The following is a 25,918-nucleotide window of genomic DNA, read 5'->3' as shown; positions in this document are numbered from 1 at the left end:
CACAACCTCACCCACAGTGCCGTACTTCTACAAGATGGATTTTTAGCACTACCAAATCAACTTAAGAAGTGTCATATCTGCTTTGCACATGTGTCATCAGCTATAAAAGTGTCTAATGAGACACAATCATCAGAAAGCACAAGGCAAACAGCTGATGTGCTGATGTGCTAACATTCCTAGAACAGTACTCTTTGGGCAGCCTTTCCAGTAATGCACCACCCTACCAGCTGTCACGTTTGAACATGTTCAAAGCTGATGGACTTCAGAACTCACAAGCCTCCTTCAGTAGCTTCTGTATATCCAGGATATTTCACATATCATACATTTCTGAACCATCAGCACAAGAAGTATACAGTAAAACACGAATATGCACAGGGATTGGACTAGATGACCTTTGAAGGTCTCTTCCAACCCAAACCACTCTATGATTCTATGATAATTCTATAATTCTAAATTATATAGAATTATAAATCTCTATAATTCTAAACAGAGGTGCAAAACAGACCACACTGTGACATAGTATTTCTTACAGTTCTGGTTTGTTATTTTGTACTGCATCAAGCTATAATTCATTGCTTTTCTCTTTTGTTACTTCTTTGTTACAACGATTTATTTACTTTTCTAACAAAGGTGTTTTATTTTAGGTCACTCCTGGTAAAAACGGGTTACCTGTAAGTACTCTTTCATTCATATGTTAGTTAACTGAAGAAAAAAACCAAAACAAAACATTTTTTATCAGAGACTCAGCTACATCGAAGCTTAAGCAGCAAAGTCCTTCCTCTATGTCCTCTCTTTAGAAGGCAGCTCTGGTGCTGTAGTTGACTTCCTCGAGTTGCCAAGAGAGGGGGATCCAGGTTTCTAAGAGAAATTTATGATTTCCCAGTTATAAAGAAAGAGACATGGCATGCCATAAGCAGCTCTGCAAGAGTCCAGATCTGGTGAGGCTGGCTTTTTTTCAGACAGGAACTTCAAAAAAAGGACATACTCAGACCCAGACCTCTGCCAGGGCAAAACATTGTTCTTCATTGACTCTTCAGACACACATGCTGCCATATTGCATGTTCCTAACGTCAGCTGCTATTAACTTTCCAGATGTACCTCTCACACCTCAAGTCTTGTGCAGTAATTCAACTGTGTTTTCCTGTCTCTGCAGTCCTCTATTTTACCCTCTTTTCTTTCACATTTGCTGTCGTCTTCCTGTATTGTTCCTTCCTCCCTTCTTAAGGTGACTCCCATTCATAGGTCAGTTTACCACAAGCCGCTGACAGATTGCATATGCATCCTCCACAGTGAAGTATTGCCCAGCAACCCACACAATAACAAATTCATATTCCATAAATATCTCAGCTGCTGTTTGCTCATCTGTCCTCTGCAGATGCTTTACTACCTGGCTTCTTTGTTTCTTTACTCTTATCTGTTGCTGCCACTTTGTGCATCTGTGTCCTAACTGAATTCACAAATAGCACCACTTTATAATAGCACTGGCTTTAAAGCTAGTGGGAGTTTTTTCTAGCCAATGATCAGCCTCTATAGGAAGAGCATATGTGTGTTAAATGTAGAAAAGATGAACATATATAGAAAGATTATTTGGGATTAATTTGACTAGAGAAGTTTAGAATGGAAAATGTGGTAAAATTGCTATATAGTACCACACATTCCCTGTCAGGAAGCATTCTACTTGGTAGGAACTGAATATATTCAGGTGGGTCAAGGCAAAAAGGATTTCAGTAGAAGGTGGGAACAGGCTAATGCTAATGATATGATTTGGTGCACTCAGGGCAGCAGTTTGCAGTAGTGGCAAATAGTCTCTTTTGACTATCACTTCTGCATGAAATTAAAAGTAGGTTTCTTCTAAGTACCCATTTTCCCATAATTTGGAAGTTATTAGGGAAGAGGCAGAATTCTAGCCCAGAATTCACCTGCTGAAAGCATAGTCAGCAACTTTGGAACAAATTAAGAGTTTCTTATCTCTTAGATAAGTAAACGGCTAAGAGACAGAAAATCTGAAGAGGACTTTTCAGACACCTGTTCCTATTTGTTCTAGTGGAGTATTATAGTTTTCAAAATATTTGTCATCAGATCTGTCTGGTCCACTTGTCATACTGTGAAATCCAAATGAAGCCTGCCAAGTCTTTCCATCTGTATCACCCAAACAGGCTTCACTGCCACTTTGTTGTGGGCAAAGCAGATTTGGTGAGAGTCACAATTTGTGCACTGCCAGCTGCAGAGGTGTAAGTCCCACATCTCCTCCCACTGCACAAACCAAGAGTTAGAATCTAGCACCCTTATGTCCAGCCTCTGCCACTAAGTGTACAGTCTGTTCAACCTGCATAAAAGATGATGTCTAATTTAAAAATTTACTTCCTTTTAGGGCAAAAATGGACTTCAGGGCTTGCCAGGACTGAAAGGAAAAGAAGGCCAAAAAGGTGAAAAGGTATGTGTCCTGTTAATAACCGACAATCAATCAGATCCCATTTATGCTTGGACAAGTACTAATTTGTTACAGTCTGAGAGAAAAAATAATATTAATAGGGAATCACAGGAAGAATTAAAAAAACCTGCTGTTCATAAGGATTTTTCAAGAACACGAATAAACTTCAGCTGTAGAAAAAGTTAAGCTTTCACAGGAGAACTGAGGATATATGTAACGGTAAAGTTGATATGTATAAGTGCTCTGTGCAACTTACTCCACTGGCTAAGTGATTTAGCAGAGGCAATATAGTCATATTACTCTTATGAAATGGACATAATGGAAATAAGAGTTAAACCATCTGAAGTAACAACTTGTATCACTTCTGGGATAAAGTGAGTGATAATGGTTAATCTATCATTAAAGCACATGTTGTACACAAAATTGGTATTCAGCCAGTAACTCCAAGTGCTAGATTAATAATTCGTTTCATTTGTTTACCAAAACAATTCAGGCTTCATAATGTCTCAGCATTGCCCAGGGGTAGCATTGTTTGTTAACTGTTCCCAGTACGCTACAAGAAGGCACTGTGCATAGGTTGGCTCTGTTCACTGTACATGCTCCCTCAGTGCTATTCCAGCAGGCTTTTTACTTTGAAATGCTGATGGGTTGCAGTATAGTTCTCATGTTATTTCACGAAAATTGCACCAAACCCCCATGCTCAAAATATTAGCTTTAAACATAGCTAAAAGGAGGCCCAGGGTCAGGTACCTAAGTACTCTGAAAACAGCCAGTTTGTTCTACCTGACCTCAGGGCCAAAGAGTAGTCCCCAGCCTTACTTTATTGATTAGAATAGGCATCAGAAAGAGAATGTTCTGGCAGCAGGAGAAGCAGCTTAGCCATAGTGAGCTAAGGTTATATCTGGAAGCAAAAGACTCCTGTAATTTATTCTTGATAACTTACACGGTAATTTTAATAAATCTTCAGATTTTACTTCAATTTTTAAAACACGGCTAATATTTTTAAGGGCTACTTCAAAGAGGCATTGTAGCAAATATACTAAAAAATCTTAACATGTTGAAAAGCACTAAGGAACACTGACAGCTTCATATGCAGAGCTTTTTCTTGGTTGTATTTTAACAGACCCAGTTCCTGCAGCAGAAAGCAGGACAAACAGGAAGACACACATCCTGGTCAGTGTGATTTCCTAGGACTTGTTATGTTAGTAGGGTGAGCAAAGCTTAAAGAACTGATGTGTGCACACAAAAAAATTCAAACCAGTTATGCTCTCTAAAGACAGTCAGTTCTTTTCCAGCATAATAATATTTAAATTTGAGCAACAGTAGCAAGATCCACCTGCCTGTTTCTGGTTCTTCTAATTGAAAATGGAAAGGTAAGAATAAATGGGTGCTACATATTAGTGTAGAGGAGGGACCTGGCTTCTTGCTTTTACACTGTGGTCCTTGTCACAGAACCAATAAGTTGAGGCTAAATGAAAATCATTGCTCAAACTCGATTAAAGCTCCACCACCATCAGCTACTCATTTGGGATGTCACACATCAGGGCAACTTGGTCTAGTTGAAGATGTCCCTGCTCATTGCAGGGAGGTTGGACTAGATGTCCTTTGAAGGTCCCTTCCAACCTAAATTATTCTATGATTCTGTGGATTTGCCACTACACTTCTGAAATTTCTGGCAAATGATCAAAAATGTGCAATCACTCACTTAAAAAGGGAGAGGTGTCAATCTCAAGGAGTTATCTTGGATGGCATCCTGATCCAAGGGGAGACTGCAGGCCTGCTGCTCCAAGGAGAACCAACTCCAAATGGCTCTCTGGTGGGGCTCCATTTATAACCTAAGTTTTTGCAGGCTTTTGTCAGGACTTTGTCAGGAAGGATGTACCTGCCACACTTGTTTGGTGCAGAGATACAGTAAGATGAGATGCTCTTTGGGAATGGATACAATTAGGCTTCCAAGACATGACTGTGATCTAAGTGGGAGGGATTTTTCTTCCTTGTAGTACACGCAAAGTGGAAGAAATTGCGTGAAAACAAGCACAAAATGCTAGCAGAAGCTAATGTAATATTCACTGAAAAAAACCAAAAGATACATTAAAATGAATGAAAAGTATCTGTAAATGAACATGCTGGCAGACAGTGAAAATAGCATCAAATTAATTAAACACATTCTCTGTGAATATGACTGAAGTATCGCTATAGGAACCATTTGACAAAGCCACAGGGAACAAAGAAATTAATGAATACATTTATCTAATGAATTCTCAAGCATAAAGAGCAAGTGATCAAGAGGCAGGTAAAATTCAGTATTTCCTGCTATTAACTGAATACATGCATTTACAGAACATAAAGTGCTAATAAACCCAGATGACAAATTTGCAGGTTAGAGGGTAAAGCATAGATAGAGGCTGGCTAACAGTGTTTGTTATGTCTCTATGACTTCTACCCCTTTAAGAATGCTCAGTGCAACCAATCTGGTTTCTCTCCTCCTGGTGCAATGTGGGAAGGAGGTCACACCTTACAGCTCTGCAACAGCAATAAGGAAGGCAGGAATCTGTGCTATGTGAAAGCATTGGTAGAGGGACAACTGAGCTTTTCACTCCCAGTGTTGAGAGAAGATCTGGGAGTTGAGCAGTTACATCGCTCTTTCTTCACCTCTAAACGTACGTCTGTCCTGAAACCAGGATAACCATGTAGGAAGAATGTTCAAAATGCACACTAAGGAACTCATCAGAATGGTGAACTGTGGTTATTGAATGCCAAAGGCAAGAAATGCGAGACAGTCAGGGAGGGAGAAGGCAGCACTGTATTTTCTGCTGGCATTCCCTCCATCAGATGTAGGTAAAAAGCAAGTGGGCTCAATCACTTTTAGAGGTATACAAGACTTCAAAAAATGAAAATTAAATGAGTGCAAATCCTATGATGAAAACAACATGAATAATAAGCAATCATAATGTTTTGCTCTGCTAGTTACTTATGATCTTATTGCCCCCATTTTAGGGGATGCAGATGCATCCTTCTCCCAAAAGAGTTTAAAATACGAAGGCCAAATTCGTATAGTGAATTCTCCTGAAAAAGGCACATAGACAGTCGAGAATGAAAAGATGGATAATAAAATACTTCCAACTTAGATTAAAACAGTTGAGACAGAAACTCAACTCCTGACTTGAGTGAAAAATGCTGGAGTTGAGCAGAAAATTTAATAGAAGTTGTAAATATCTTAAGCAGAAACTCTTCCAACTAACCTCAGCAAAAGGTTAGGAGTGATGCAATAAAGCCAAAGTAGAAGAGATGGTAGTAATTATGAGAGAAAATGACACAGTTCTGAACAGGATTTTTCATTGTCTTGGCAGTAGATAAAGGTCAACACATGGAATAATCATGCCATTTGGTATTGGAAAAAGTATTACAGATGGTACCAGTGACATGAAAAAATTACTTATTGAGTACCATGGTGTGAAAACACTTTCTACTTTTTTATTTATGGGGGGACAGGCACATAATGTGCTCTAAAAATGCAAGACCAATAGTAAAACATTCTGACAGGAAATTTACACTGTCTAACACTGTTAATGCTGCTTGTACATTTGAAAAATCATTGCAGAAGTTAGAAAGGGCAAAGTCCTTTCTTTCTTTCCCAATGTAAAGATCATGTTTCTTGGGAGCTTGTCTTAGAAATGAGCAAAGTTCAACTCTGCTCATAGCATCAAAGCAGACACATTTGTTATTTCTTGTAACTAGAAATCCATGCAGATTGCAGCCAGTGCTGAAAAATCCTGCTCTGCATTTATATGATTAAATCCTTGTTGATTTGTCTTCATTTCGGTTTTAGGGTGATCCTGGTGAGGGATTGCCAGGACCCCCTGGACCACCAGGACCCGCAGGACCATCTGCTCCTTCCAGAGGATTAGTGAGTATTTGGGATTCTCTGTCATTGAGCTCAGCTTACCATAGAGGAATCCAGAACTAAACAGAAGGTTTCCTCTGGGAAAGTAGCCTGACTGCTACAGAGATAATCAAGTTTTTTTAAACACTAATGGAGAAATGCAAATAAATGGCTGGCTAAAGTGTAATGTAATTTATGTAAACACCCAGTATTCACATTTTAAAAATCCAGTCGATGTGTGTGCTCTCCTAGGCAATATCAATAACATATGTGAGAACAACAGACCAAAATTTCCTTAAAAAGGCATTATAAATCCGAATTATTCATTTCTTCTCTTTACTGAACACAGAAATGGTTTGACAGCCACTTACATTTGCTATCATTAAATACTACAACACATACCAGCATGGTGACAGTGTTTATATGTTGAATGCTCAGTACTTAGGCAATGTTAAAGAATACGTTTCAGCTTCCTCTCTTTTCTGTACTTGGAACTTTCCCACTGTTTCCATGAGGATACATGTGTATGCAGCTTAAAAGGAATTTTCAGTTCGTGGTGTTGGACCTGATTTTACATGTAGTCGCAGCCCATCACTGACAGCAGTGGAAGTTCCGTAGTGGACTTTTAAACAAAACTGTCTGTCACACTGGGTACTGTGAGTATTTAACAAGATAGTTTACAACGTATTTCAGTGACCAAAATGGATTATATGCTTCCTAATCTAGGGTCTGCTAAATTGTATCAATCTGGTTTTGTGGCATCAAAGTAGAGTAACAGTGTTATGAAGGGTTGCACCATTTAGCCTCTGCTGATCCAGACTTGAAGACAGCTTCAGATCACTAGGACAAGGTCCTCCAGTCCAACACCTTTTCTCACCCAAAGACCGCCTCTTTAAATGTAGCAGTGAACACCAGGTCCTGCACCCACTTTATTTTCCTGTTGTCTGTGATAGCAAGATTCAAGACCTCTTGCTCTCGAGTGAAGGAAGTCTCAGTGCAGCCAGGGAATGCATCCCTTACTACAGGGCTTTTGAAACACTACCTTTGGTACTATATAACTGATTTGGGTACTAGTTCTCTATGCACTTTGGGCTGCAGTTTACAAAGCATACACAGCCATGAAATTCATCGAGGACTTGCAATGGGAATCTGTAGTTAATTTACTTTTATATGAGACGACATTATTTCATTTTAAATGTGGTGGAACTCACATGTAAAAAAGTCATACTTCAACGGTCAAGTTTGTTGCACATCTTGGTTTATTGTTTTAATTTTTAAAATTATGAGTTCTATAAAACTTTCGTAGCAAGTTCTATAAAAATGGATAACTGGACTTCATTTCACTTTGCTATATATACTATGCAGAGAAATCATGGCAAATTTTCCATGAAAAATACTTTTTTTTTCTTCAGCAGTTTTAAAAAAAATTTTGACAGTATGTATGCTGAGCATAGTTTTCACTATAGGTTCCACAATATAGGAAGATTGTTGAAAGCTGAAGAAGCTCAAATCTGTGAAATTGTGTTATAGATGAGTACAACTAGATTGCAATACTAAACCCAAACTTTTTTCTAACAGAATATTTTAGAAAATGCTTTGTTAATTCCCCTTTATAAACTGCCTCTTTAAGTTCAAGATGTAGAAATCTTAGAATTTGGCTTTTGACCTAAGAGGCACAATCTGGGAATCAGTGGCTACTTGTTTAGGCAGGTAGCACCACACAGCTCAGTGCCATCATCAAAATTGCTGAGGGTGCACTCAATCCCACTGTCCATGTTGCCAACAAAGATGTTAAACACTATCAATCTTAATACTGACCTCTGAGGGACACCACTTGTTACTGATCTCCACTTGGACATTGAGATGGTATGAAACACCAGAAACATGACTGAAATGTTTTTCTTGCATTACAATTTTCACAATTTATGACAGTCTGCTGCAGGGATATTGACTATAATTGTATTTGCAGTAATTGTCACGTGATATTTTCATTTGCAACTTTAGAAGCAGTATTTTAAAATTGAATTCTCCTAATTTCAGAATAGACTGGAACCTGAAGAATCGGGTTCTGGAGACATTAATGATGAAACTGAGATTTTAAGAGTAAGTATATATCGATGTTTGTTTCTCATTAGCATAATAAAGAGGTTTACTTTACTCATCCAGATTGTAGAAGGTTCATTTCACAATGCAAATTTTGTGCATGCTTAATTTACAGCATCCAGAAATGCTTTGTAGGGTTTCATTTCAAGATCTGAAAAAGCCTAAGTGTATGTGAGTGAGGAAGAAGTATGAGAAAGAAAGAGAACAACAAAGAAGTAATAGCAAAAGGACTTTTTAAATGAGAACATGCTTTTAATCTGGTTCTGAGAAGATGGTAAAGAGGAGAGAGATGGGAATTATATTATTCTTTGCTTCCTTTAATTTGTGATACCTGTTCTAAAAATTAAGTATGTCTGTATGAAATATTTTACGCTACTACTTCCACTGTTGATCCATTTTGATGGCAATTTGAACTTCCCTGTATCCTTGCCCTTGTGATGAATTGTAACACTGTCACATGAAGGCTGGGTAACAGAGAGAAATGTTTTGGCTTAGTGAAAGTTAGTAAGATTTTCATGTACATGTTCCTGAGTAAGGTTCTCTGGGCTATGTAAAATGGGAGACCAGACTTCTGTCCCTGGGCAGGAGTGTCATGTCCCAAAATTTCAAACTGTCCACATTTGCCTGCTAATGCAGTCAGTAATAAGGATGGATTTGCACATGAGAAGGAATATTTGCAAACATACTATTTCTCCTCAAGTAGCATATTTCTTTCACTTTATTCAATTTAAATGCTCGTGTCCACACAGAATAGATCTTTGGGGCAGATGCCATTTTTACAGCACTAAGCACAGTGACATCTTGACCATGAGCACAGATTCTCAGTGCTGCAGCAATAGCATCAAGAAACCCTTTGAAATAAGTAGAGACAAAACTAACTGGTTCCCTGTATTCAGTGATCCCTTGATTTCATTTTGGTTAAGCTTAACATTAGATTGATCACTGGTATATCTCTAAGGTCTTTACTGCATTACAGAGAGCTGAGACAGAATTTTTTGATTTCTAACTTCCTGCTTGCTGTGCATGCCATGAAGTGGCACAATCCCAAGAGCAAGGATGGAGGAGGCCAGTGTGACCCTAGGTGAAGTGTGTATCTGTGAATATAAAATTGGTTCTTAATGAAGCAGAAGGCAGACGGTAACTCAAGCTGATAGTTTTATGAATCTGAACAGTCTGTGTGAATTTTTCCTGGTCCATGTATCTACAAATGAATCTGGCTAGGGCCTTTCCTAACAATGCTACTGATTTATCCAGGGTCCTCCTGGGCCACCAGGTCCTCCTGGCCTGCCTGGTCTTCCAGGAAAGCCTGCACCTGATTCAGCTGTAGGACCTCCTGGGTCACCAGGGGAAGATGGAGCTTCTGGTGAAGCAGGCCCTGAGGTGAGTACCCATTTGTGCACAAACATTAATGTTGTTTTTGTCCTACAACACTGAGTGTTAAGGTTTACAGCCCATATAATTCTTACTAATATTGCAGAATATTTTCAATTTAAGAGCTTGGATTTTATGCATACTTTTTATAAAAAAATAATAAAATAAATGTCTAGTTAACCAAAGCATATTACTCCGCAGCAGGATGTATATTTGGCAGACATACTGGTGAATCTGGACCAGAATAAATAAAAAGTAAGGATGTTTTTACCAGCACTGAATGAGGCTAAGGATTATTTTTCCTGTAGTGCTTTCCAGAAAAAGAAGTTTGCTAAATCACTTACCTAATCTGCAGGGAATTTTTAGCATAAATTGAATTTTCCTCCTTTGGGAAATCTCCTCCTTCTTTTTCTTCAGCTGCATAGAGTCACTTATTCCCACTAAGTGCTGTGAATACTTCAGACTAAGAGAATGGCAAGTGCTAAAGACCATGGCACTGCAGCATTTAGGCATATGCTTCATTGTACCTTTTGTTTCACTTTAAGCATGAACAGAAGTCTTTCTATAATATAATTAGGAAAAAGGCATAGCTTTTTCACATAAATGCAACACTAGTCTTTCCTTGCTTTCGATTAATTACCTTACTTTGTATTTTAATTGTCTGAAGGTAAGCTATTTCATCACTAAATGAGTGGCTTAAACCTAGCAAATAATCACATCCTCTGGGATTTAGGAGAGTATCAAGTGTTCTAAAATGTCCTGCAGAGACCTGTCACAAAAATGCCTATTTTGGCAACATTTCTCAGAACTACAGTATCTTCAGAACGACAGTATCCTCAGAGAATAATTATAGGTCTTCTGCCTTCTAACATAAGGCCAGTGTTGCTCCCCAGTGCTCATATATTTAAAATTGAAAATAATTTTTTAGTGAAATGAAGACTCTTAGCATCAGAAGCAGCCTGCTCTATGACTAGGCATGTTTTCGCATAAAAGAAGATATCCTTTATGTTTAGATAAAAATTCCAAAAGAAAAAAGAAAAAAAAAAAATACAAAGAGTCTAGGATCAGTAAAAGAAAAGCAAAATTTAAAGATGTAAAAAAAAAAAAAAAAGATGAGATCCATTCACAGCAAAAATTTTTGGATGGGAATCCTCATCCAGTAACACATTGAAATAGTTGTGTAACTAAAGGTTTTCAGCTGCAAATCCTAATTTTAGAAGAGTAGCCAATTACTTGAAGTTGTGTGCAGGCTGAAGTCCTTCCTAAATCAAGAACTTTGTGATGTAACATCTCTTCTGATGAGAAGCGTGTCTTGGAAATGTTTGGGTAAAGGCTGCCTTTTGCAAAGGGAAATACCGCTTCACTAACTGTTCTACATTGCATCTGGTACTGATGCGATATTGATCTGATTAAACAGGTATTTTCTAAATGCTACATGAAATTGAAGTGCTTCATGGCATTGTATATGGATATTTTCTATGGTAATTTTTCAAAAATACTTCACAAATGAATGAATACACCCTGAAGTGAATAACAAATCTGCAAGTGTTGCTTGCTAGCTACATGAGAGAGACTACTCAAAAGCTGTAAAGGAAACAAGCAATTTTGGAGCAATGAAACTTAAAATTGCTAAGCAGTTAATGGAAAATAGTCACTAAAATTTGGAATAATTATTGTTGTTAGCTCAACCTCTCTTCTAATCCTCCTCTGTCTATGTAATCATGGAAAAATACAACATGATTATGTTTGAAGCATACTGAAAATATTTCCTTTTAATATTAAAAAGAATTGATTAGTTATTTTATCATATACAGTGCATCCAAAGGGAAAAAATGGAGGGAGGAGGCGGTAAGGAGTACAGGGAAAATGAGGCCTTTGTGACCGTTCTGAGAATACCAGAGGAAAATAATATTTTCCATCTCCTTCTGCAGCCATATATATCCTTACCTAAAATAGATGAATAAATAAATGGATAAAAGACTCTCAGAGGCCAGAATGCACACTGGTAAATTTAATGAAAAGCTATCAGAGCCCAATTTAAAAAACATAGGGCATACAAATATGTGTGTAACTGTTCCCTTTCTTGCATGTATAGTTACTGAGGGCTGGACTTCAATACTGTACTGATTGACTGGTTGACCCTACAAAGCCATTTTTTCCCAGCCAGACTGCTCACTCAAATGCATGCTAAGTCATGGATACAACACAATTGGGTGGAGAACTAGAAATACATTTCTCAAGGCAAAATTAAAGTGAGTGACACAGAAAACCTGGACCACTTTCTGACTTTGTCAATACCATCAATTTCTCAGCTAGCACTCATCTGGCACTGAGGTTGCCAAAAGTGAGGATGGCTGATGTGCCACCATCAACTCCCATCGCATCTGTAGCAGTGTTGTCAAAACCTGCTTGGACAGATTATTTTTCACACTAACTTTATATTTACATTATGCTGGTTTATATTATTTTGTATTATTTTGTAATTCTTTGATTTATATTTTTATGTATATATTGTTTGAAATATATTTAGATATGGTTTTGATACAAAGCAAAACCCTCAAAAGACAAGAAATACGAATGTTAGAACTTAATGGTGTTGTGTGCTACCTGGCGCTACACATTAGTCTTTCATAATGCTGTATCATAAGTTGACCCAAAATACTTACATACATGTACTCTCGAATGGCACCTGCTTTAGATTTTCTATCATCTACAGGGTCCTCAAGGTCCACCTGGTCTTGATGGAGTGGCTGGCCCACCAGGACGGAAGGGAGAAAAGGTAAGTCTGTCTTGCTCCCACTTCAGTGGAAAATCTTTGCCAATTCTAGGCTGTAAAAATCATAAATAATTGTCCCTGAAACACAGTGTTGGCTGGCTTCAATTGGTTTTAATTGAATATGGCTGCTAATAGCTTATTAGAATGTATCTCAAAAGGCATATTCAGAAATCCAGAATTTGTGTTGGGTACAGTCTCATTTTCTGCAGCATGCAGTATTCAGAATTCAATAAGAGCTACTTCTGGGGAGAAAGAAAGAACTCCAGCTAGTCCAGACTGGAACAGACTAACAGCGTATTCCCTGCAGCAGCCCATATTTGCCTTAACTGCTGACTACGCCACTGCTGCTGCCCCCAGCTAGGATATCCCACTCCCACATTTGTGGCAATTCCAGCCTTCCCTCACCCCTTAATGAGACATTTCAGCATCCTAACCTGGCAGCAAAGAGTTACTTAGCTTTCTGTTGACTTGCTGCACTGATTGGCTTCATGAATGATCAGATGAGTACTTTAGCCAGAAAATGGCGAGGAGTGGGGAACATATAGATGAAAGCAAGGGATCATAGTATCCAGCAGATAGATTTTCTTGTGTTGCCATAGAACCAAAAACTACGTATTGCAAAATTGCCACTCTTTTTTAAGTTTCCCTAAATTGTTGCATCCGTTTTTTTGCACCCAACTTCAAGAAGAATGTGGACAAGACAGAGACAGTGCAGCAAAGAGCTATGGAGATAGCCAGAGGCCTTGCATACATGTCTGATGAGGAGAGGCTGAAGAAGCTCAAATCATCTAATCTGGTGAAAATGAGGCAAAAGCATGCCCAACAGATATAAAGACATAATTATAACCCTTTAATGAGGGCTGGTGAATCTGTATTTGAAATATTGAATCCATTTTCCTGCACCCCACTTCAAGAAGGTTGTGGAGAAGATAGAGACAAAGACTCCAGGAAAATTTCATCCTCTATTGAGCTTTCACACCATTGTCCATTCACAAGATCTTGAAAATACATTCCCAAGTGTACATTGAAAGTTGACACACTGTAAGGGAAATGACATGGCCAGAATATTGATTTTTTTTTTTTTTTTTTTTTTAATCACAAGAGTTTTTTAAAAATTTCTCCTCTGGAGGCTGAAGAATCTGAGTTGTAATTTCAAAAGCCTGAGGTTGGTAAAACTGCAGCACACATTGGAACTAGCAGCTATCAAGAAGATGCAGTATATATGTTACAAAGCAGGCATCGAAATTTTGTGTCCATTGTAATCAGCAATACATGTTTTATATAAAGAAGTCTAAGAATAGAAAGAAGTCTAGCTGAAATTAACTGATCCTGAATCATATATTATAGGAAGAGACTAACATGGGAAGGGAAGTAATTGGAAGAAAGATTAAATGTTCAGAAAGACCATAATCTTCAAAAAAACAAGGACAAAACCTCAAACGTTTTCCTCTCTGAGCCTGTTTACTGCATTGTGTATATTTAATAAAATTTTAATTAGAATTGTGGCACCACATATTTGCACCTGCTCAATACAATCCCCAGCATCTTGGGATAATAGTATTTTTCCATTTCTACTAAAAACCTTGATTTAACCTATATTGCAATTTCTACTTTTAATCATTATTCCAGATTAATCCAGAGAAGATTATGGGGGGAAACTGCAGGTTGCATTGAAAATAAAGTCACTTTATTCCTTGGAGCAAAATTTGGTGGGCGGTTTGCCATTACTTTTGGAAGAAAACGTTATCATTTTAATCCTGGTCCTTACTAATTTTTTTTCATACCTCTCTTGAGCAGTATTTCTATTGAATGAGTAAGGACAGGAGCTTGCCAGTATAACAATGAATTCTGCTAGATTCAGTGCAATTTGGAAAAGAAGTATTTGCATGCCATGAATTTCTGTCTATTCCAAGAACTAGAAGTGGAAAAAACAGTATCTAAGAAAATTAAAAAAGCAAATCAAATAACTTGATTGCTGCAGAGAAGCCTTAAAATCATATCAGTCATCATATCCCTTCTTTGGAATGGTGCCTTAGACAACCAGACCAGAGCTGTTTATTTGTTGTTATAACTCCTGAATTATAGATTGTTTTCTTTTTAACTAAGAGCTCTAGTGTTTTATATAAAGAACATTATGACACCAAATTAAACAACAAATCCGTGGGCATTTTAACTAAGCAAAAATATCATGAATGTGTTTTTGTTGTGTGTTTAATGCTCTTACTGTGAGTAATTAGGATTGGTTTTCTTTTACAGGGTGATAAAGGTCTTCCTGGCTCTGTTGGTCCAAAGGTAAAAAAACAAAAAGAGTGTCTTTATAGGATAGCTGTATCACTGTAATAAAACATGTTACTGAAAGGTCTGAGAAGTGCAAAACTTTATTATTGTGAAACCTAATGAAGTTGGCAAACTTGGCTTCTCAGTTGACCAATGTACTTCTCTGAGAAGCGTGGCCAAGAGGTTGACGGAGGTGATATTTCCCTCATCTCTCCTGAGACCCCACCTGGAGTACTATGTTCAGCTCTGGGATCCCTAGCACAAGAAAGACATGCACCTGCTTTAGTGGGTCCAGGGGAGAGCCATGAAGATGATCAGAGGGATGCTCCCTCCTGGAAAGTGTTCAAGGCCAGGTTGGATGGGGCTTTGAGAAAGGTATCCCTGCCCATGGCAGGGAGGTTGGATCCACATGATCTTTCACGTGCCTTCCAACCCAAAACATTCTATGATTCTGTGATTCTACTTACTTGCGTTTACTTATTCATGTTCTGTTTACCAATAGATTGACCTTTTATTTTAGGGCGATACTGGAGACACTGGATCAATAGGCCCTAAAGGAGAAGCTGGTGCTATTGGGTCTCCTGGGAAACCTGGACCACCAGGACCTCCTGGCCCCCCTGGGCCCCCTGGACCTCCTGGACCCCCAGGACTGAGCTACAGTTTGGGATTTGAGGTATTTTGCTATCATGGAGCTTGTAGTAGCTACGGATCTACTTCCTTCAGAGGAGAGAGAGCTCAAAGCTGAATTGATGACAGATGACAGTAATTTCAAGATTGAAATTTGCCTACAATTCCTTTTACATTTGACCATACAATTGACCATGCTAGACTATGGAATGAATGGATTTCTTGGGGCAATTTTCATGAAACTATACAGTAGTAACAGTGTTCAGATGCTATTTTTGATGCTTATATCATTGCTAATATAAAATACTCAAATACTGCACTACAAGGGAAATCTTCTTCAGCACTTTATTTTTTTCATGTAAATGATTTAAAGCAATGATCTAAATACAAATAGAGACCTGACAGTATTCATTGAAATCAAACTGCAGGTCTCCCTTAAGCTATGACATCCCTCGCTGTCATTCTTGAGGATACAAGTTTAGTTTAGGCATGTCACTTATGTAGCATGTAAACACAGAGACAGATGTTGGACATTTCTGACCTCATGGTCTGTTTTATTCAGAGGAAAAGTGTTCTATTAAAAAAAAAAAAAAAATTGCAAATGCTGCTCTTTCTGCTTCTGAAAATAATATCTTCATCACTTTAAAATATGACATCTGGCCAACTCAAACCGAGTTTAACATGTCTTTTGAGAACTGCTCATTTAGATGATCTTTTTGGAGCAGAAAGTGGCTTTGCAGAAAAGAAAGGCGAAGGGAGCACACTCAGGTTCGAAAGCAAGAGCTGCTGCATTAACATATTTATGAAGAGAGGCTGGAAAATTGCCTATATCAGCATTGACATATGAGTCATTCTTTTTTTAATATTTCCATGCATTTTTCATTTGTAATTTAGCTGTTTAGCTCAGGAAGGTCTTTCCAGGGTTTTTGTGTTTTTACATCATAGGATATAACACAAGTTTGCATAGAAACTGAGGGCAGTTTCAGCAGAGAAGTAAACAATGTCTAACCAAAACTGTGGCCATCTGTAGAACTGCTGCAGTAAAGTGGTGATGTTTAAAATATATCGGTTTACTCACACACGTTTCTCCTAGGATTTGCCTCTTTTGTATTTCTTTTTTCTTTACTCTAGAGACACTTCAAGTACTCCAAGAACAGAGGTGACCACTAATTCTTGTTTAGAGACATATTTTGGTTTCTGACATCCAACTAAATAATATTGTACTATATTCATTACTGGTTAATAATCTCACTGATGTCAGTGGCTTTTAATGCATGAAAAGTCTCTCAAGCAGTTCACAAATTCTTAGTCCCCAGCACTGTAATTGTTAGCAAGGAACAGCATAAAGTCTAAGCATACAAACACTCCATTGCCTTAACTTAGGTGCACTATAAAGGCTAATATAGACTCTTCCCCTGAATAAATATGTCCTTGTCTCAGAATGAGATAAGGACAATGGTAAGCCACATCTTCATCCTAGTCCTGGTCTGAGTTTTAGTTCAGGATGATGGCTTGTCTGACTTACAGTCATCTTCTGGGACCCTTGAGGATCCAGTGTTAAAAGATTCTCCAGTCTTCCCCATTCACACTATTTGAGTATAAGCCAGCTTTGCCTCATTGTGCCACCAGAGTTCCCCTGTACACAGGTATTTAGGACCAAACTCTGTCACTTCTGATACCTAGATCTCGGTGGAGAAAAGTTAGCAGATGAGCAGAAAAGAGTGGAAACAGGAAGTCCCCAGTTTTATGGACACAAACACAGAAGGATCCCAGCTCTAACTGCAGTAACAATATCTTGACTGGCTTCATCTTGGACTTCATCTAGTCTAAACAGAATTAGCATGATTGTCATTTCCCTGAGAGGAATATTACTGTTAACAGGCTTGCTAGTTCTAGCTGATCTTTTGGATGCCCACCCCTGCCATCTGTTAAGGCAGCACTGTGGTCTGCCAGTTCGTTAGGGCAACACTACCTTTTGGTTGGCAGTCTGTTTATTGCTGTAAGGCTGTTTCTGTGAAACATTCCTGTTAGCACTTGTTAGCATTCGTGACCAGCTATGTGCAAAAACCAAATGGCATGGGGTTTGCCGGCACTTACGCTTGCCAAAAAAACAGTTTGAGCTGCAGAAGGTACCTGGAAAACCCACTAAAAACATGCAGATGTCAAAAGCGATGGTGTGTAATATAAAGCAAGCATCAAGCACCCACTTAAAGGGAAAAATATATCAGCACAGAGAAGCAAGGGAAAGAAGGACCCAGAAGCATAGCTTGTGGTTTAATATAAGTAGCCAGTGTTTGGTTAAACAGGGCAAAAAATATCAGCAGATTGTGTGTTGATATTTGACACACCGATAGCTGTTGGAGAAGCAAAATAAAAGTCTGCATAATATTTGGTCTCAGGTGAAGTTGCTTGAAAGGACTTTAGCCAACCTGATGACTCAATGTCTCCCACCATGGTCCTCAAAAGGAAGGACCTGGTTCCAGCTGTGCACTCTTTCTGCTTCTCTTATTTTTGCTCTCATGGAGTTGATGGGAAGGGGCAAGAGAATGAGATCTCTCGTTTTCACTGGAGTCAGATCAGTTGATGTTTTCCATAACTTTGGCATTAGGTTGTCATTCCATAGCAGCATAAGCTGATCTAATTGGTCTCCCACCTTTTCCTTTACACCATCTCCGGAGTGCATCAGACCTATGGTAATCTGAGCGATTTCAAGTCACTAACTAGCAAAAAGCTAAGTAGGCAAGGATCTCTAAATATGATAAGCTGATACAAGGGCTCATTGTCACTAAGAAAAGGAGATTCTGCTTTGCTCCTGCTACTAGCTAAAGCCATTCTTGACACATGCCTGCCCTTCACATGCACTAACATCCAGTGTTCCATCAATAATCTCACAAGCCAATTTAATTTACTAACATTTTAGAGAACCATCCCACCCTCAAAAATTAATGTATTTTCTGCCATTTAAGTGATTTAAAGTGGCTCACAGGAAAGCGAGAGGAGGAGGATTAAACACATGGCACTGATGTTGAAAATGAAGGCTGCATGGCTGTGAGCAGTGAAGTGGAGCAAAGAAAGATCAAGATTTTCCCTTTTCAGAAAAAAAGAAACAATTAAGCCAATGCAGCTGCATTTAAAACTGCAGCTAAAAGCAAGTGAACAGTTTCCTGCTGGCATGGTTCATCCAAATGGCTTGAAATACAGACTGACAAATTCTAGATCAAGAATAAGGCAAGGTATAGGAATATGTGGCTGTGGTGGTGCTGGGGATAAAACAGATTATTACGGTAGCCTGCAATTTTATTTCTTTGGCTGCTTTGAAACTAGCAGCTCCTGGTTCTGACATGGATTGATAAATTGGCAAGATTGTAAAGACCAGAGTTTCTGTAAGGGAGATCAACATGTCCTTATTGCATTTGAGTGCAGCCTATCTCTAGAATATCATACGTTGGTCAAAAAAGGGTTCATGAGAAAAAACAAATATATTTCTGTTCAGTATCTTTCCAGCTTTCTACAGGACTCCAGAACACAACTCCATAGCAGTTGGGAAAACAAACAAAAAAAACCCCCACAAACAAAAAGCCAACCAACCAACCAAAAAACAAAACAAACCAAACAAACAAACCAAAGCAAACAAACAAACCAAATGATAAATTCTGTAGCATTTTTTTCTCTTGCATTAGGACATGGAAGGATCAGGTAGCATTGACCCAGTAAGTGAATCCAGAATTCCAGGACCAAGAGGGCCAAAGGTAAGTGGATGCTTCGGAAGAGGGGAACATTGCTTGGTTTTTAGTGTTTTTTGTGTCCTGTTCTCTGCTTTTTGGAAACAAAGAGCCCCAGTCAACTGTAGATTTGGAGTCACTGCACTGGATGCAATTGCTCTAGAATAGCATTACAATAACTGTGTCTTCCAAAGAATCTGAATGGTATTTCTCTAATACCTAGTTAGGTGATGATTTTTAGATTCTGCTCTGGTGTATTTTTGAGAGGGTAAAGGATAAAATATTTTATTATTATTATTATTTAGCTCTCTATTTCCTGTTTTACCCTTATAGATGCCCTTCTTGTTTATGAAGATGAATTACATATACTACTGAAATTGAAATGTCATAGTTCAACAACCAAATGTGCATAATCTGAAATGCCACTTTTAAACTAAAGAAATGTTCCCAGGAGTGTGGAAGCAATGTCCCAGAATAAGGAATGTTTTTTCCTCCATCACCGTGTCTTAGGAGATTTTTTATAGTGTGGGCTGCCTTAAAACAGCAAGTAGGGAATATGGGAATACAATGCATCAATTCTTACCGGAACATTTAGATTTATCCTCATTCTCAGCAATAACATCAAAAATGCAGCCTGTGATGCCTTCTCTAAAGCAGGCAATTATCCAGCATTCCTTCTCCCAGAGCTTTCTGCATTGTTCTAGTTTGCTCTTCAGAAGTCCTGCCCCTGAGCTCACTCCAAAAGAAACATTCAAACTTTCAAAGCATAGCTTTGACAGAATAAATCTTGTTACCCAAATTTGGAGAAAGTGATGATGATGACCTTCGGTTATGGTAGAAGAAAACTCAATCACTCTGTTGAATTCTTTTTCTTCCATTCAACTTTCTAAAATGATCGATAATGAACTGTTGTTCATTTTACCATCAGAGTCATAATTGTATGTTACAACTGATGTCACCACATAGAGATAAGAGAGGGATTTGCATTCCCAAATGTTTGTTTCAAGCTACTTTTAAACCTAACAAGACAACGCCATATTGTCTCTAAACTGGTCACATATCTTAATTTTAGCCAAGGAGGCAAATTAAAAAATTTGTACTCCATTGAAAGCAATCCCTTGCACAAATGCACTTGAGCAGTTTTATTTCTCATAGTTTCTAAAAATATGTATAGTATGCAGTGACAAGATTAAAGTTGTCTTTGAAAGAAAAAAGATCTTTAGATCTTTGCATGATAATGTAGAGCATGGCAGTATTTATTAGAACAACAAATCTAAAACAGTGCTTACATTTTATTATTCTCCATTGATACTACTGGTCTCCAACATTGTTTTTCGGTTTTTTGTTGTGTTTATGAATTAAGGTTTTTTATGAGAAAATTTATTATCAAATGCTATGTGGACTTACCAGTAAATTCAATGTAATTTTATAGGGTTTTGCAGGAAGACATGGACAGCGTGGGCCATTAGGACCAAAGGTACCCCGTACAACAAGGAACGCCTGAAAACTAACCTATTTTGCTTTCACCTATATTTTTTTTATTTCTACATGCCCAGAATTTGCCTTAGCAAAACAGCTTTTGTTTAATATTCATATACTGACTAAGTATGGGGCAAATGTTATTCCCATTCACACTGCGTATCCACCCAGAATGTGTATTAATAGAACTATTTTACATCCACACCAGAACAGTGAGCAAATATCAGCTGAGGCATTACATACCAAGGCACTTGGTGCGTTTTTGTTTAATTTTTTTAGGACATTTGGCAGTTTCTCTTTGTTGCTTATTTATATGCCATTCTGGTTTCCAAGAGGTTACACGTACGCTGTTGAAAGAGAAACCTGCAGAAAGAGACCTTCTGGCATGACCCCAGAATGTGATAGCAAAATGTTCTAGAAGATGCTGAGGGAAAGAAGGGAGATGCCATAACTACTATGCCTTGGTTTTTATTTGAGCTCAGTAGTGACTGAATTTTTCCACTTTGATGCTGCTATTGGTTAAGTAACCCATGAGAAAAATTGCAGAGATTAAAAAAAAACAGAGAAAAAAGGGCAAATTCACATCTGGCCAGACCCCTACGTCTAGAGTCTATACACCTAGGATTATAGGGCTGAAAAAGTGTCTCCATTGCATGCTAATTCTGTTAATGCTGGAGAAAAACATTATTTATGAGTGAAAAATTCAAGCATTTGGACAGCATGTGTTAGTGAATGACACTGCAAAAGACTGGCTAGAATAGACATACTCTCACATGATGCTGCTCTGTGGATGTGAGTAGGTGCCGAGTGTCCATGCTTAAAATATATATTTTGTTACAAATTTATTCTCTGCCCTTAACTAGAAATTTTGGTTCTAAAGAATGGTGCAAATACTGTTTCACAAAGACTTCAGAAATGGAGGTAAGCATGATTCCTAGTATTTAGGAACTGTGCTGGGACTGAAAAGATAGTCATCAACCTTGGTCAAGAGACTTCACCACCACCTATGCTAAGATTTTAGTTGTTTAATCTTGAGTCATTCATCCCCAAGGTCATGGAGGCACAGAAAGGAACACACTATTGCCTGACATCTTACAAAATCAGGTACACTACAGCAAAAATAATAGAAAATGGTTATAATACACTACCATTGTCACAAGGATGAATTTTACACCCACTTTTCATGGTTATAAATGACTTCACTAGGCAACAGTGGCAAAACACAACAACCACTCACTTCCAAAAACTAAGAGCTAATACATCATGAGTAGTTTAACATATAGTTATGTTTCATAAATTCTTGTCCATCAAATACCCCAGACTAGTAGAGCTGTTAGAGAAGGCCTGCTGTGATCAAATTTTTCTCTCTTTCTTAGCAAGTAAGTATAGATCCAAATTCTGTTTTCACTATTATGATTATGAAAAACTGTTTTCATTAAAAAACAGTCTGCAGTCTTCATGCATTCATGAGTATAAGCACTCCTGTCTTTTAGACAGGAAGCATAAAGATAACATTTGAGGCAATGGCTGTAGCTCCTTGCTGATTTATTCATGTTTATATTCTCTATCTCATATGAAATAAACTAAATTGCAAGTTCTCTCTCTGTAATGAAATCAAGGAATCACATCTACTCAGAGCTAGAGTACTGCAGAATCAGGCCTGAATGTGGAACAGTGCACCACTCATTACATTGCTCATGTTATGACACAGTGGCTGGGTAGATGGGGAGAGCAGTAGTGTGGTGTAGACTGAGTGAATTGTGTTGAAGGAAGATGGTGGGTCATTTGTGGAGGCACAAAATCGTTGTTGCATTGGTAGATATGAGGAATGTTACCATGTGCTGATTTCAGACACCAAAATGAAGGTTCAGGAGCATGGCTTGGTAGACGCTCAGCAAAAATCATGGGTGGTGACCAGAAACTAAGATGTGAGTGGCAAGTGGGAGATTGAACCCCCCGAACCAATCCACAAATGTATGCTGAGCATCACTTTATCAAAAATATGTCCTATCTATCTTTGCTAATAATTTCCCTCCATTCAGACCATTTGTTTGCAAGGAAAGTAATATACATGTTTGAAATCCTTGTGATTACTGTTCATTTTGATATTTCAGCCTTTCTGTGTCTCTGTTTCAGGGAGAAAGAGGCAGCATTGGTCCACCAGGTTCAAAGGTGAGAACTTTATTAACTTGATCTAAAACCTCCATCATTTCTTCTTCTTAGTTGCCTTTTATCTCTTAATGCATTCGTGGTATCTTGTTCTGGTGCTTCACTATCCTCTTTGGAAAGACAATTTCCCTAATGTGCAGGGAATCTACTTCTCAAGCTGTAATTTGTCCTAATTGTCTAACTCACCCCATGCACCAGCGTGCAACCGAGACCTGCTGCTCTGGACTAGTGCAGCTTCTAGACATGAGGCCCCGATCAGCAGAGAAACCTGAAAGTTTATACTTGCTTTGCACGGTATTGGTACTGAAATGGATGGAGTTGGAGTTCATTGGTTCCTTACCTTTCTTCTCTATCATTATGCCTACTCTGGGTTGAACTCCTCTTGAAGCCCACCCCAAAGCTGCTGTTTTCATCTGTGCTGCTTTTTGCCAGGCTCTGGCTGACTTGTGTGGCTTTTGCAGGCATAAGCCAGCAGAGGGCAATGTTGGGACTCACAAAAAATTAAACACTAAAAGCTAAAAAAAAAAAAAAAAAAAAAAAAAAGGAGAGAAGAAATTAAATAAATAAAATAAAATAAAATAAAAAAAATAAAAAAGTAAATTAAATTAAAATAAAATAAAGTAAAATAAAAGGCTGGAGACAGGCTGAGAGAGCTGGGCTTGTTCAACCTGGAGAAGAGAAGGCTCCAGGGACACCTTAGAGCAGCTTCCAGTGCCTAAAGGGGTCTTACAAGAAATCTGGAGAGGGGTTTTTGACAAGGGCAGGTAGAAACAGGACAAGGGGGAATGGGTTTAAACTGGCAGAGGGGAGATTTAGATGAGATGTGAGGCAGAAGTTCTTCCCTGTGAGGGTGGTGAGGCCCTGGCACAGGTTGCCCAGAGAAGCTGTGGCTGCCCCATCCCTGGCAGTGTTCAAGGCCAGGTTGGACGGGGCTTGGAGCAACCTGCTCTAGCGGAAGGTGTCCCTGCCCATGGCAGGGTGCTTGGAGCTATATGATCTTTAAGGTCCCTTTCAACCCGAGCCATTCTATGGTTTTATGATTGGGGACAGCATTGAAATTAAGAGTTGCTCTAGGAAACAAGATAAAAGCAATTATGAACCTACCCTTTTGCTTGCTGAACATTTACAAGAATTTCATCACAGTCTTTTAGCAACACCTGCTTGTTTATTAAAAAAAAAAAAAAAAAAAAACCCAAACAAAAAAACCAAAAAAACAATGTAGCAGGACTCTGCTTGCAATAAATTCCATCTGGTGTACATATTTTGATTATCGACATTTCACAGAGATATTTGTCAGCATGATAATTAAAACTGATGTATAGGACAGTGGTTTAATTCTTTTAATTTTATTTGAGACTATGGATTATCTTCTTGATTATTATACATACAAGTGTTTTGTTGTCCTTGTTCTAGTAATTATTACTGTTCATGTGATAGATAAATTTCTTCAATCTTCAGATTAAAAAAATATCTTAGTCCCCTTATATTTGAGCAATTAGCTACATTCTTAAAATATGGAGGGATTTAGAAATAAGGATGTCTCTGGATACATTATTTCTAGTAAAACATCCTGCCTATCCTGGGTCTTTTCTTCCAAATTAAATTTCATTACGAAAATCAATTGGTGACGTTATTCAGCATTTATAATAGTAGGAATCTGATCTGCAGGCACCAACTTGCCTGAAATGACAGTATTCTTTTGCAGAAATGCTGGTGGTCCAAGGTTATTTCCTCTGCCCAATTACATCTGCTGCACATGGATATATGCACACAGATATATGCACATAGATATAATTTCCCACAAGCACTGAAGAGAATTAAGTCCCTAGTACCATTTTTACTAGTCATGTAGGTGCCTAAATACCAGTACTTGTGTAAGTGTCTAAATCCATTAGCATTCAGAGACGCCTTTTTTCCTGCACTTGTCTATAAAATGAAAACTGAAGTGCTTCAGAAATTATACGTTATATTAATGAACTGAGTGTTTATTCCTGAACCACATGCTTTGCTGATCACAGACAAAAATAGAAATAACACTGAGAATGTCCTTTGTGAATGAACTAGACATATTAAATCTTTTATGCTAATGGTTCTGTAGAATAGCATAAGAAGAGAGAGGATTTTGCATCCTGTGAACTGTTAATTTGAATTTCTTCTATCACACCAGAAATGCAGCAGAGTGTACCGTTTGACTTTGGATGCTTTGCAACTCCGTTGCTCTTTAAGACACTTCTGTAGAGTATTAGATAATTCTTAGTGGTTTTATTGGGTCACATCCATACATCCATCCCAGTATCCTGTCTCCAACAATGCCAAAAGCATATTCAGTTTGAGCAGTTACTTAGATGCAATTTGACCTTATAAAAGGGCAAGTACTACATCATAGTTCTCCTGACTCCAACAATTTGTGATTCAGGGACTTTCTCAGCTAGAAATGGTTTCTGAACCACAATTAGATCTCTAATTCTTAAACTAGAGCAGGGGCTATCAAACATTTTTGTTTCACATAGCAATTCCCATCCGCATTCAATGCCTCTGCTGCTTCTTCATCCAGCTTGAGAGTCACTTAGCTGAAGGGTAGAAATAACCCATGAAATATATCTTGGGGGAAATCAACAGAATTCACTCTTTTGCTAAGCAAAGGTGGGAGCAGTGGAGAATGGTTGAAGCGGCATTAAAAAAACACCTGCTATGAAAAGGGGGAAACAGCAGGAGTTGAGACAGCAGATGAATAATGAGATGATGCTGACTCTATAGAGGCCCCTGCAAACCCACCCCCTAGTCCATTCAGAACCATACTGTGTCCCTCCAAAGAATGGCAGTCTTCTGCTTGTATTAAACTGAATACAATTTGGACAGAATAACAGTAAATTTGTTGTTGCAGGGAATGCCGGGTACAGATGGAAAACCAGGCTTTCCTGGCATTGCTGGGCATCCCGGAGATGTGGTGAGTAGGGCTATCATAATTTGTGATCACCTAACACACAGTGCATTCAAATCTCCGTCTTAAGGATCAGCAGAAGCCCTAACATCACTTGCTAGCAGGATGTGGAGAGCAGGGCCTGGGTTTGTCCCACTTA

The 25,918-nt window shown here is 38.3% G+C and overlaps 1 protein-coding gene across 1 annotated transcript in view; it reads left to right on the top strand.

Moving 5' to 3' along the window:
* The window catches only part of LOC115608070 (collagen alpha-1(XV) chain-like), a 113,444-nt gene that overhangs the window by 44,967 nt on the left and 42,559 nt on the right, over positions 1-25,918 (top strand). Inside the window, 12 exon segments of the mRNA XM_030486282.1 lie at positions 645-671; positions 2,372-2,434; positions 6,261-6,338; positions 8,355-8,417; positions 9,672-9,797; positions 12,505-12,567; positions 14,821-14,856; positions 15,362-15,514; positions 19,149-19,217; positions 20,623-20,667; positions 22,806-22,841; positions 25,723-25,785. Coding sequence (XP_030342142.1) covers positions 645-671; positions 2,372-2,434; positions 6,261-6,338; positions 8,355-8,417; positions 9,672-9,797; positions 12,505-12,567; positions 14,821-14,856; positions 15,362-15,514; positions 19,149-19,217; positions 20,623-20,667; positions 22,806-22,841; positions 25,723-25,785 — 822 coding nt within the window.

This window comes from Strigops habroptila, chromosome 1 (assembly GCF_004027225.2).
Source record: "Strigops habroptila isolate Jane chromosome 1, bStrHab1.2.pri, whole genome shotgun sequence".
Classification (NCBI taxonomy): domain Eukaryota; kingdom Metazoa; phylum Chordata; class Aves; order Psittaciformes; family Psittacidae; genus Strigops; species Strigops habroptila.
The sequence above is the reverse complement of the archived record's forward strand: the minus strand, read 5'-3'. Positions and strand labels throughout refer to the sequence as shown.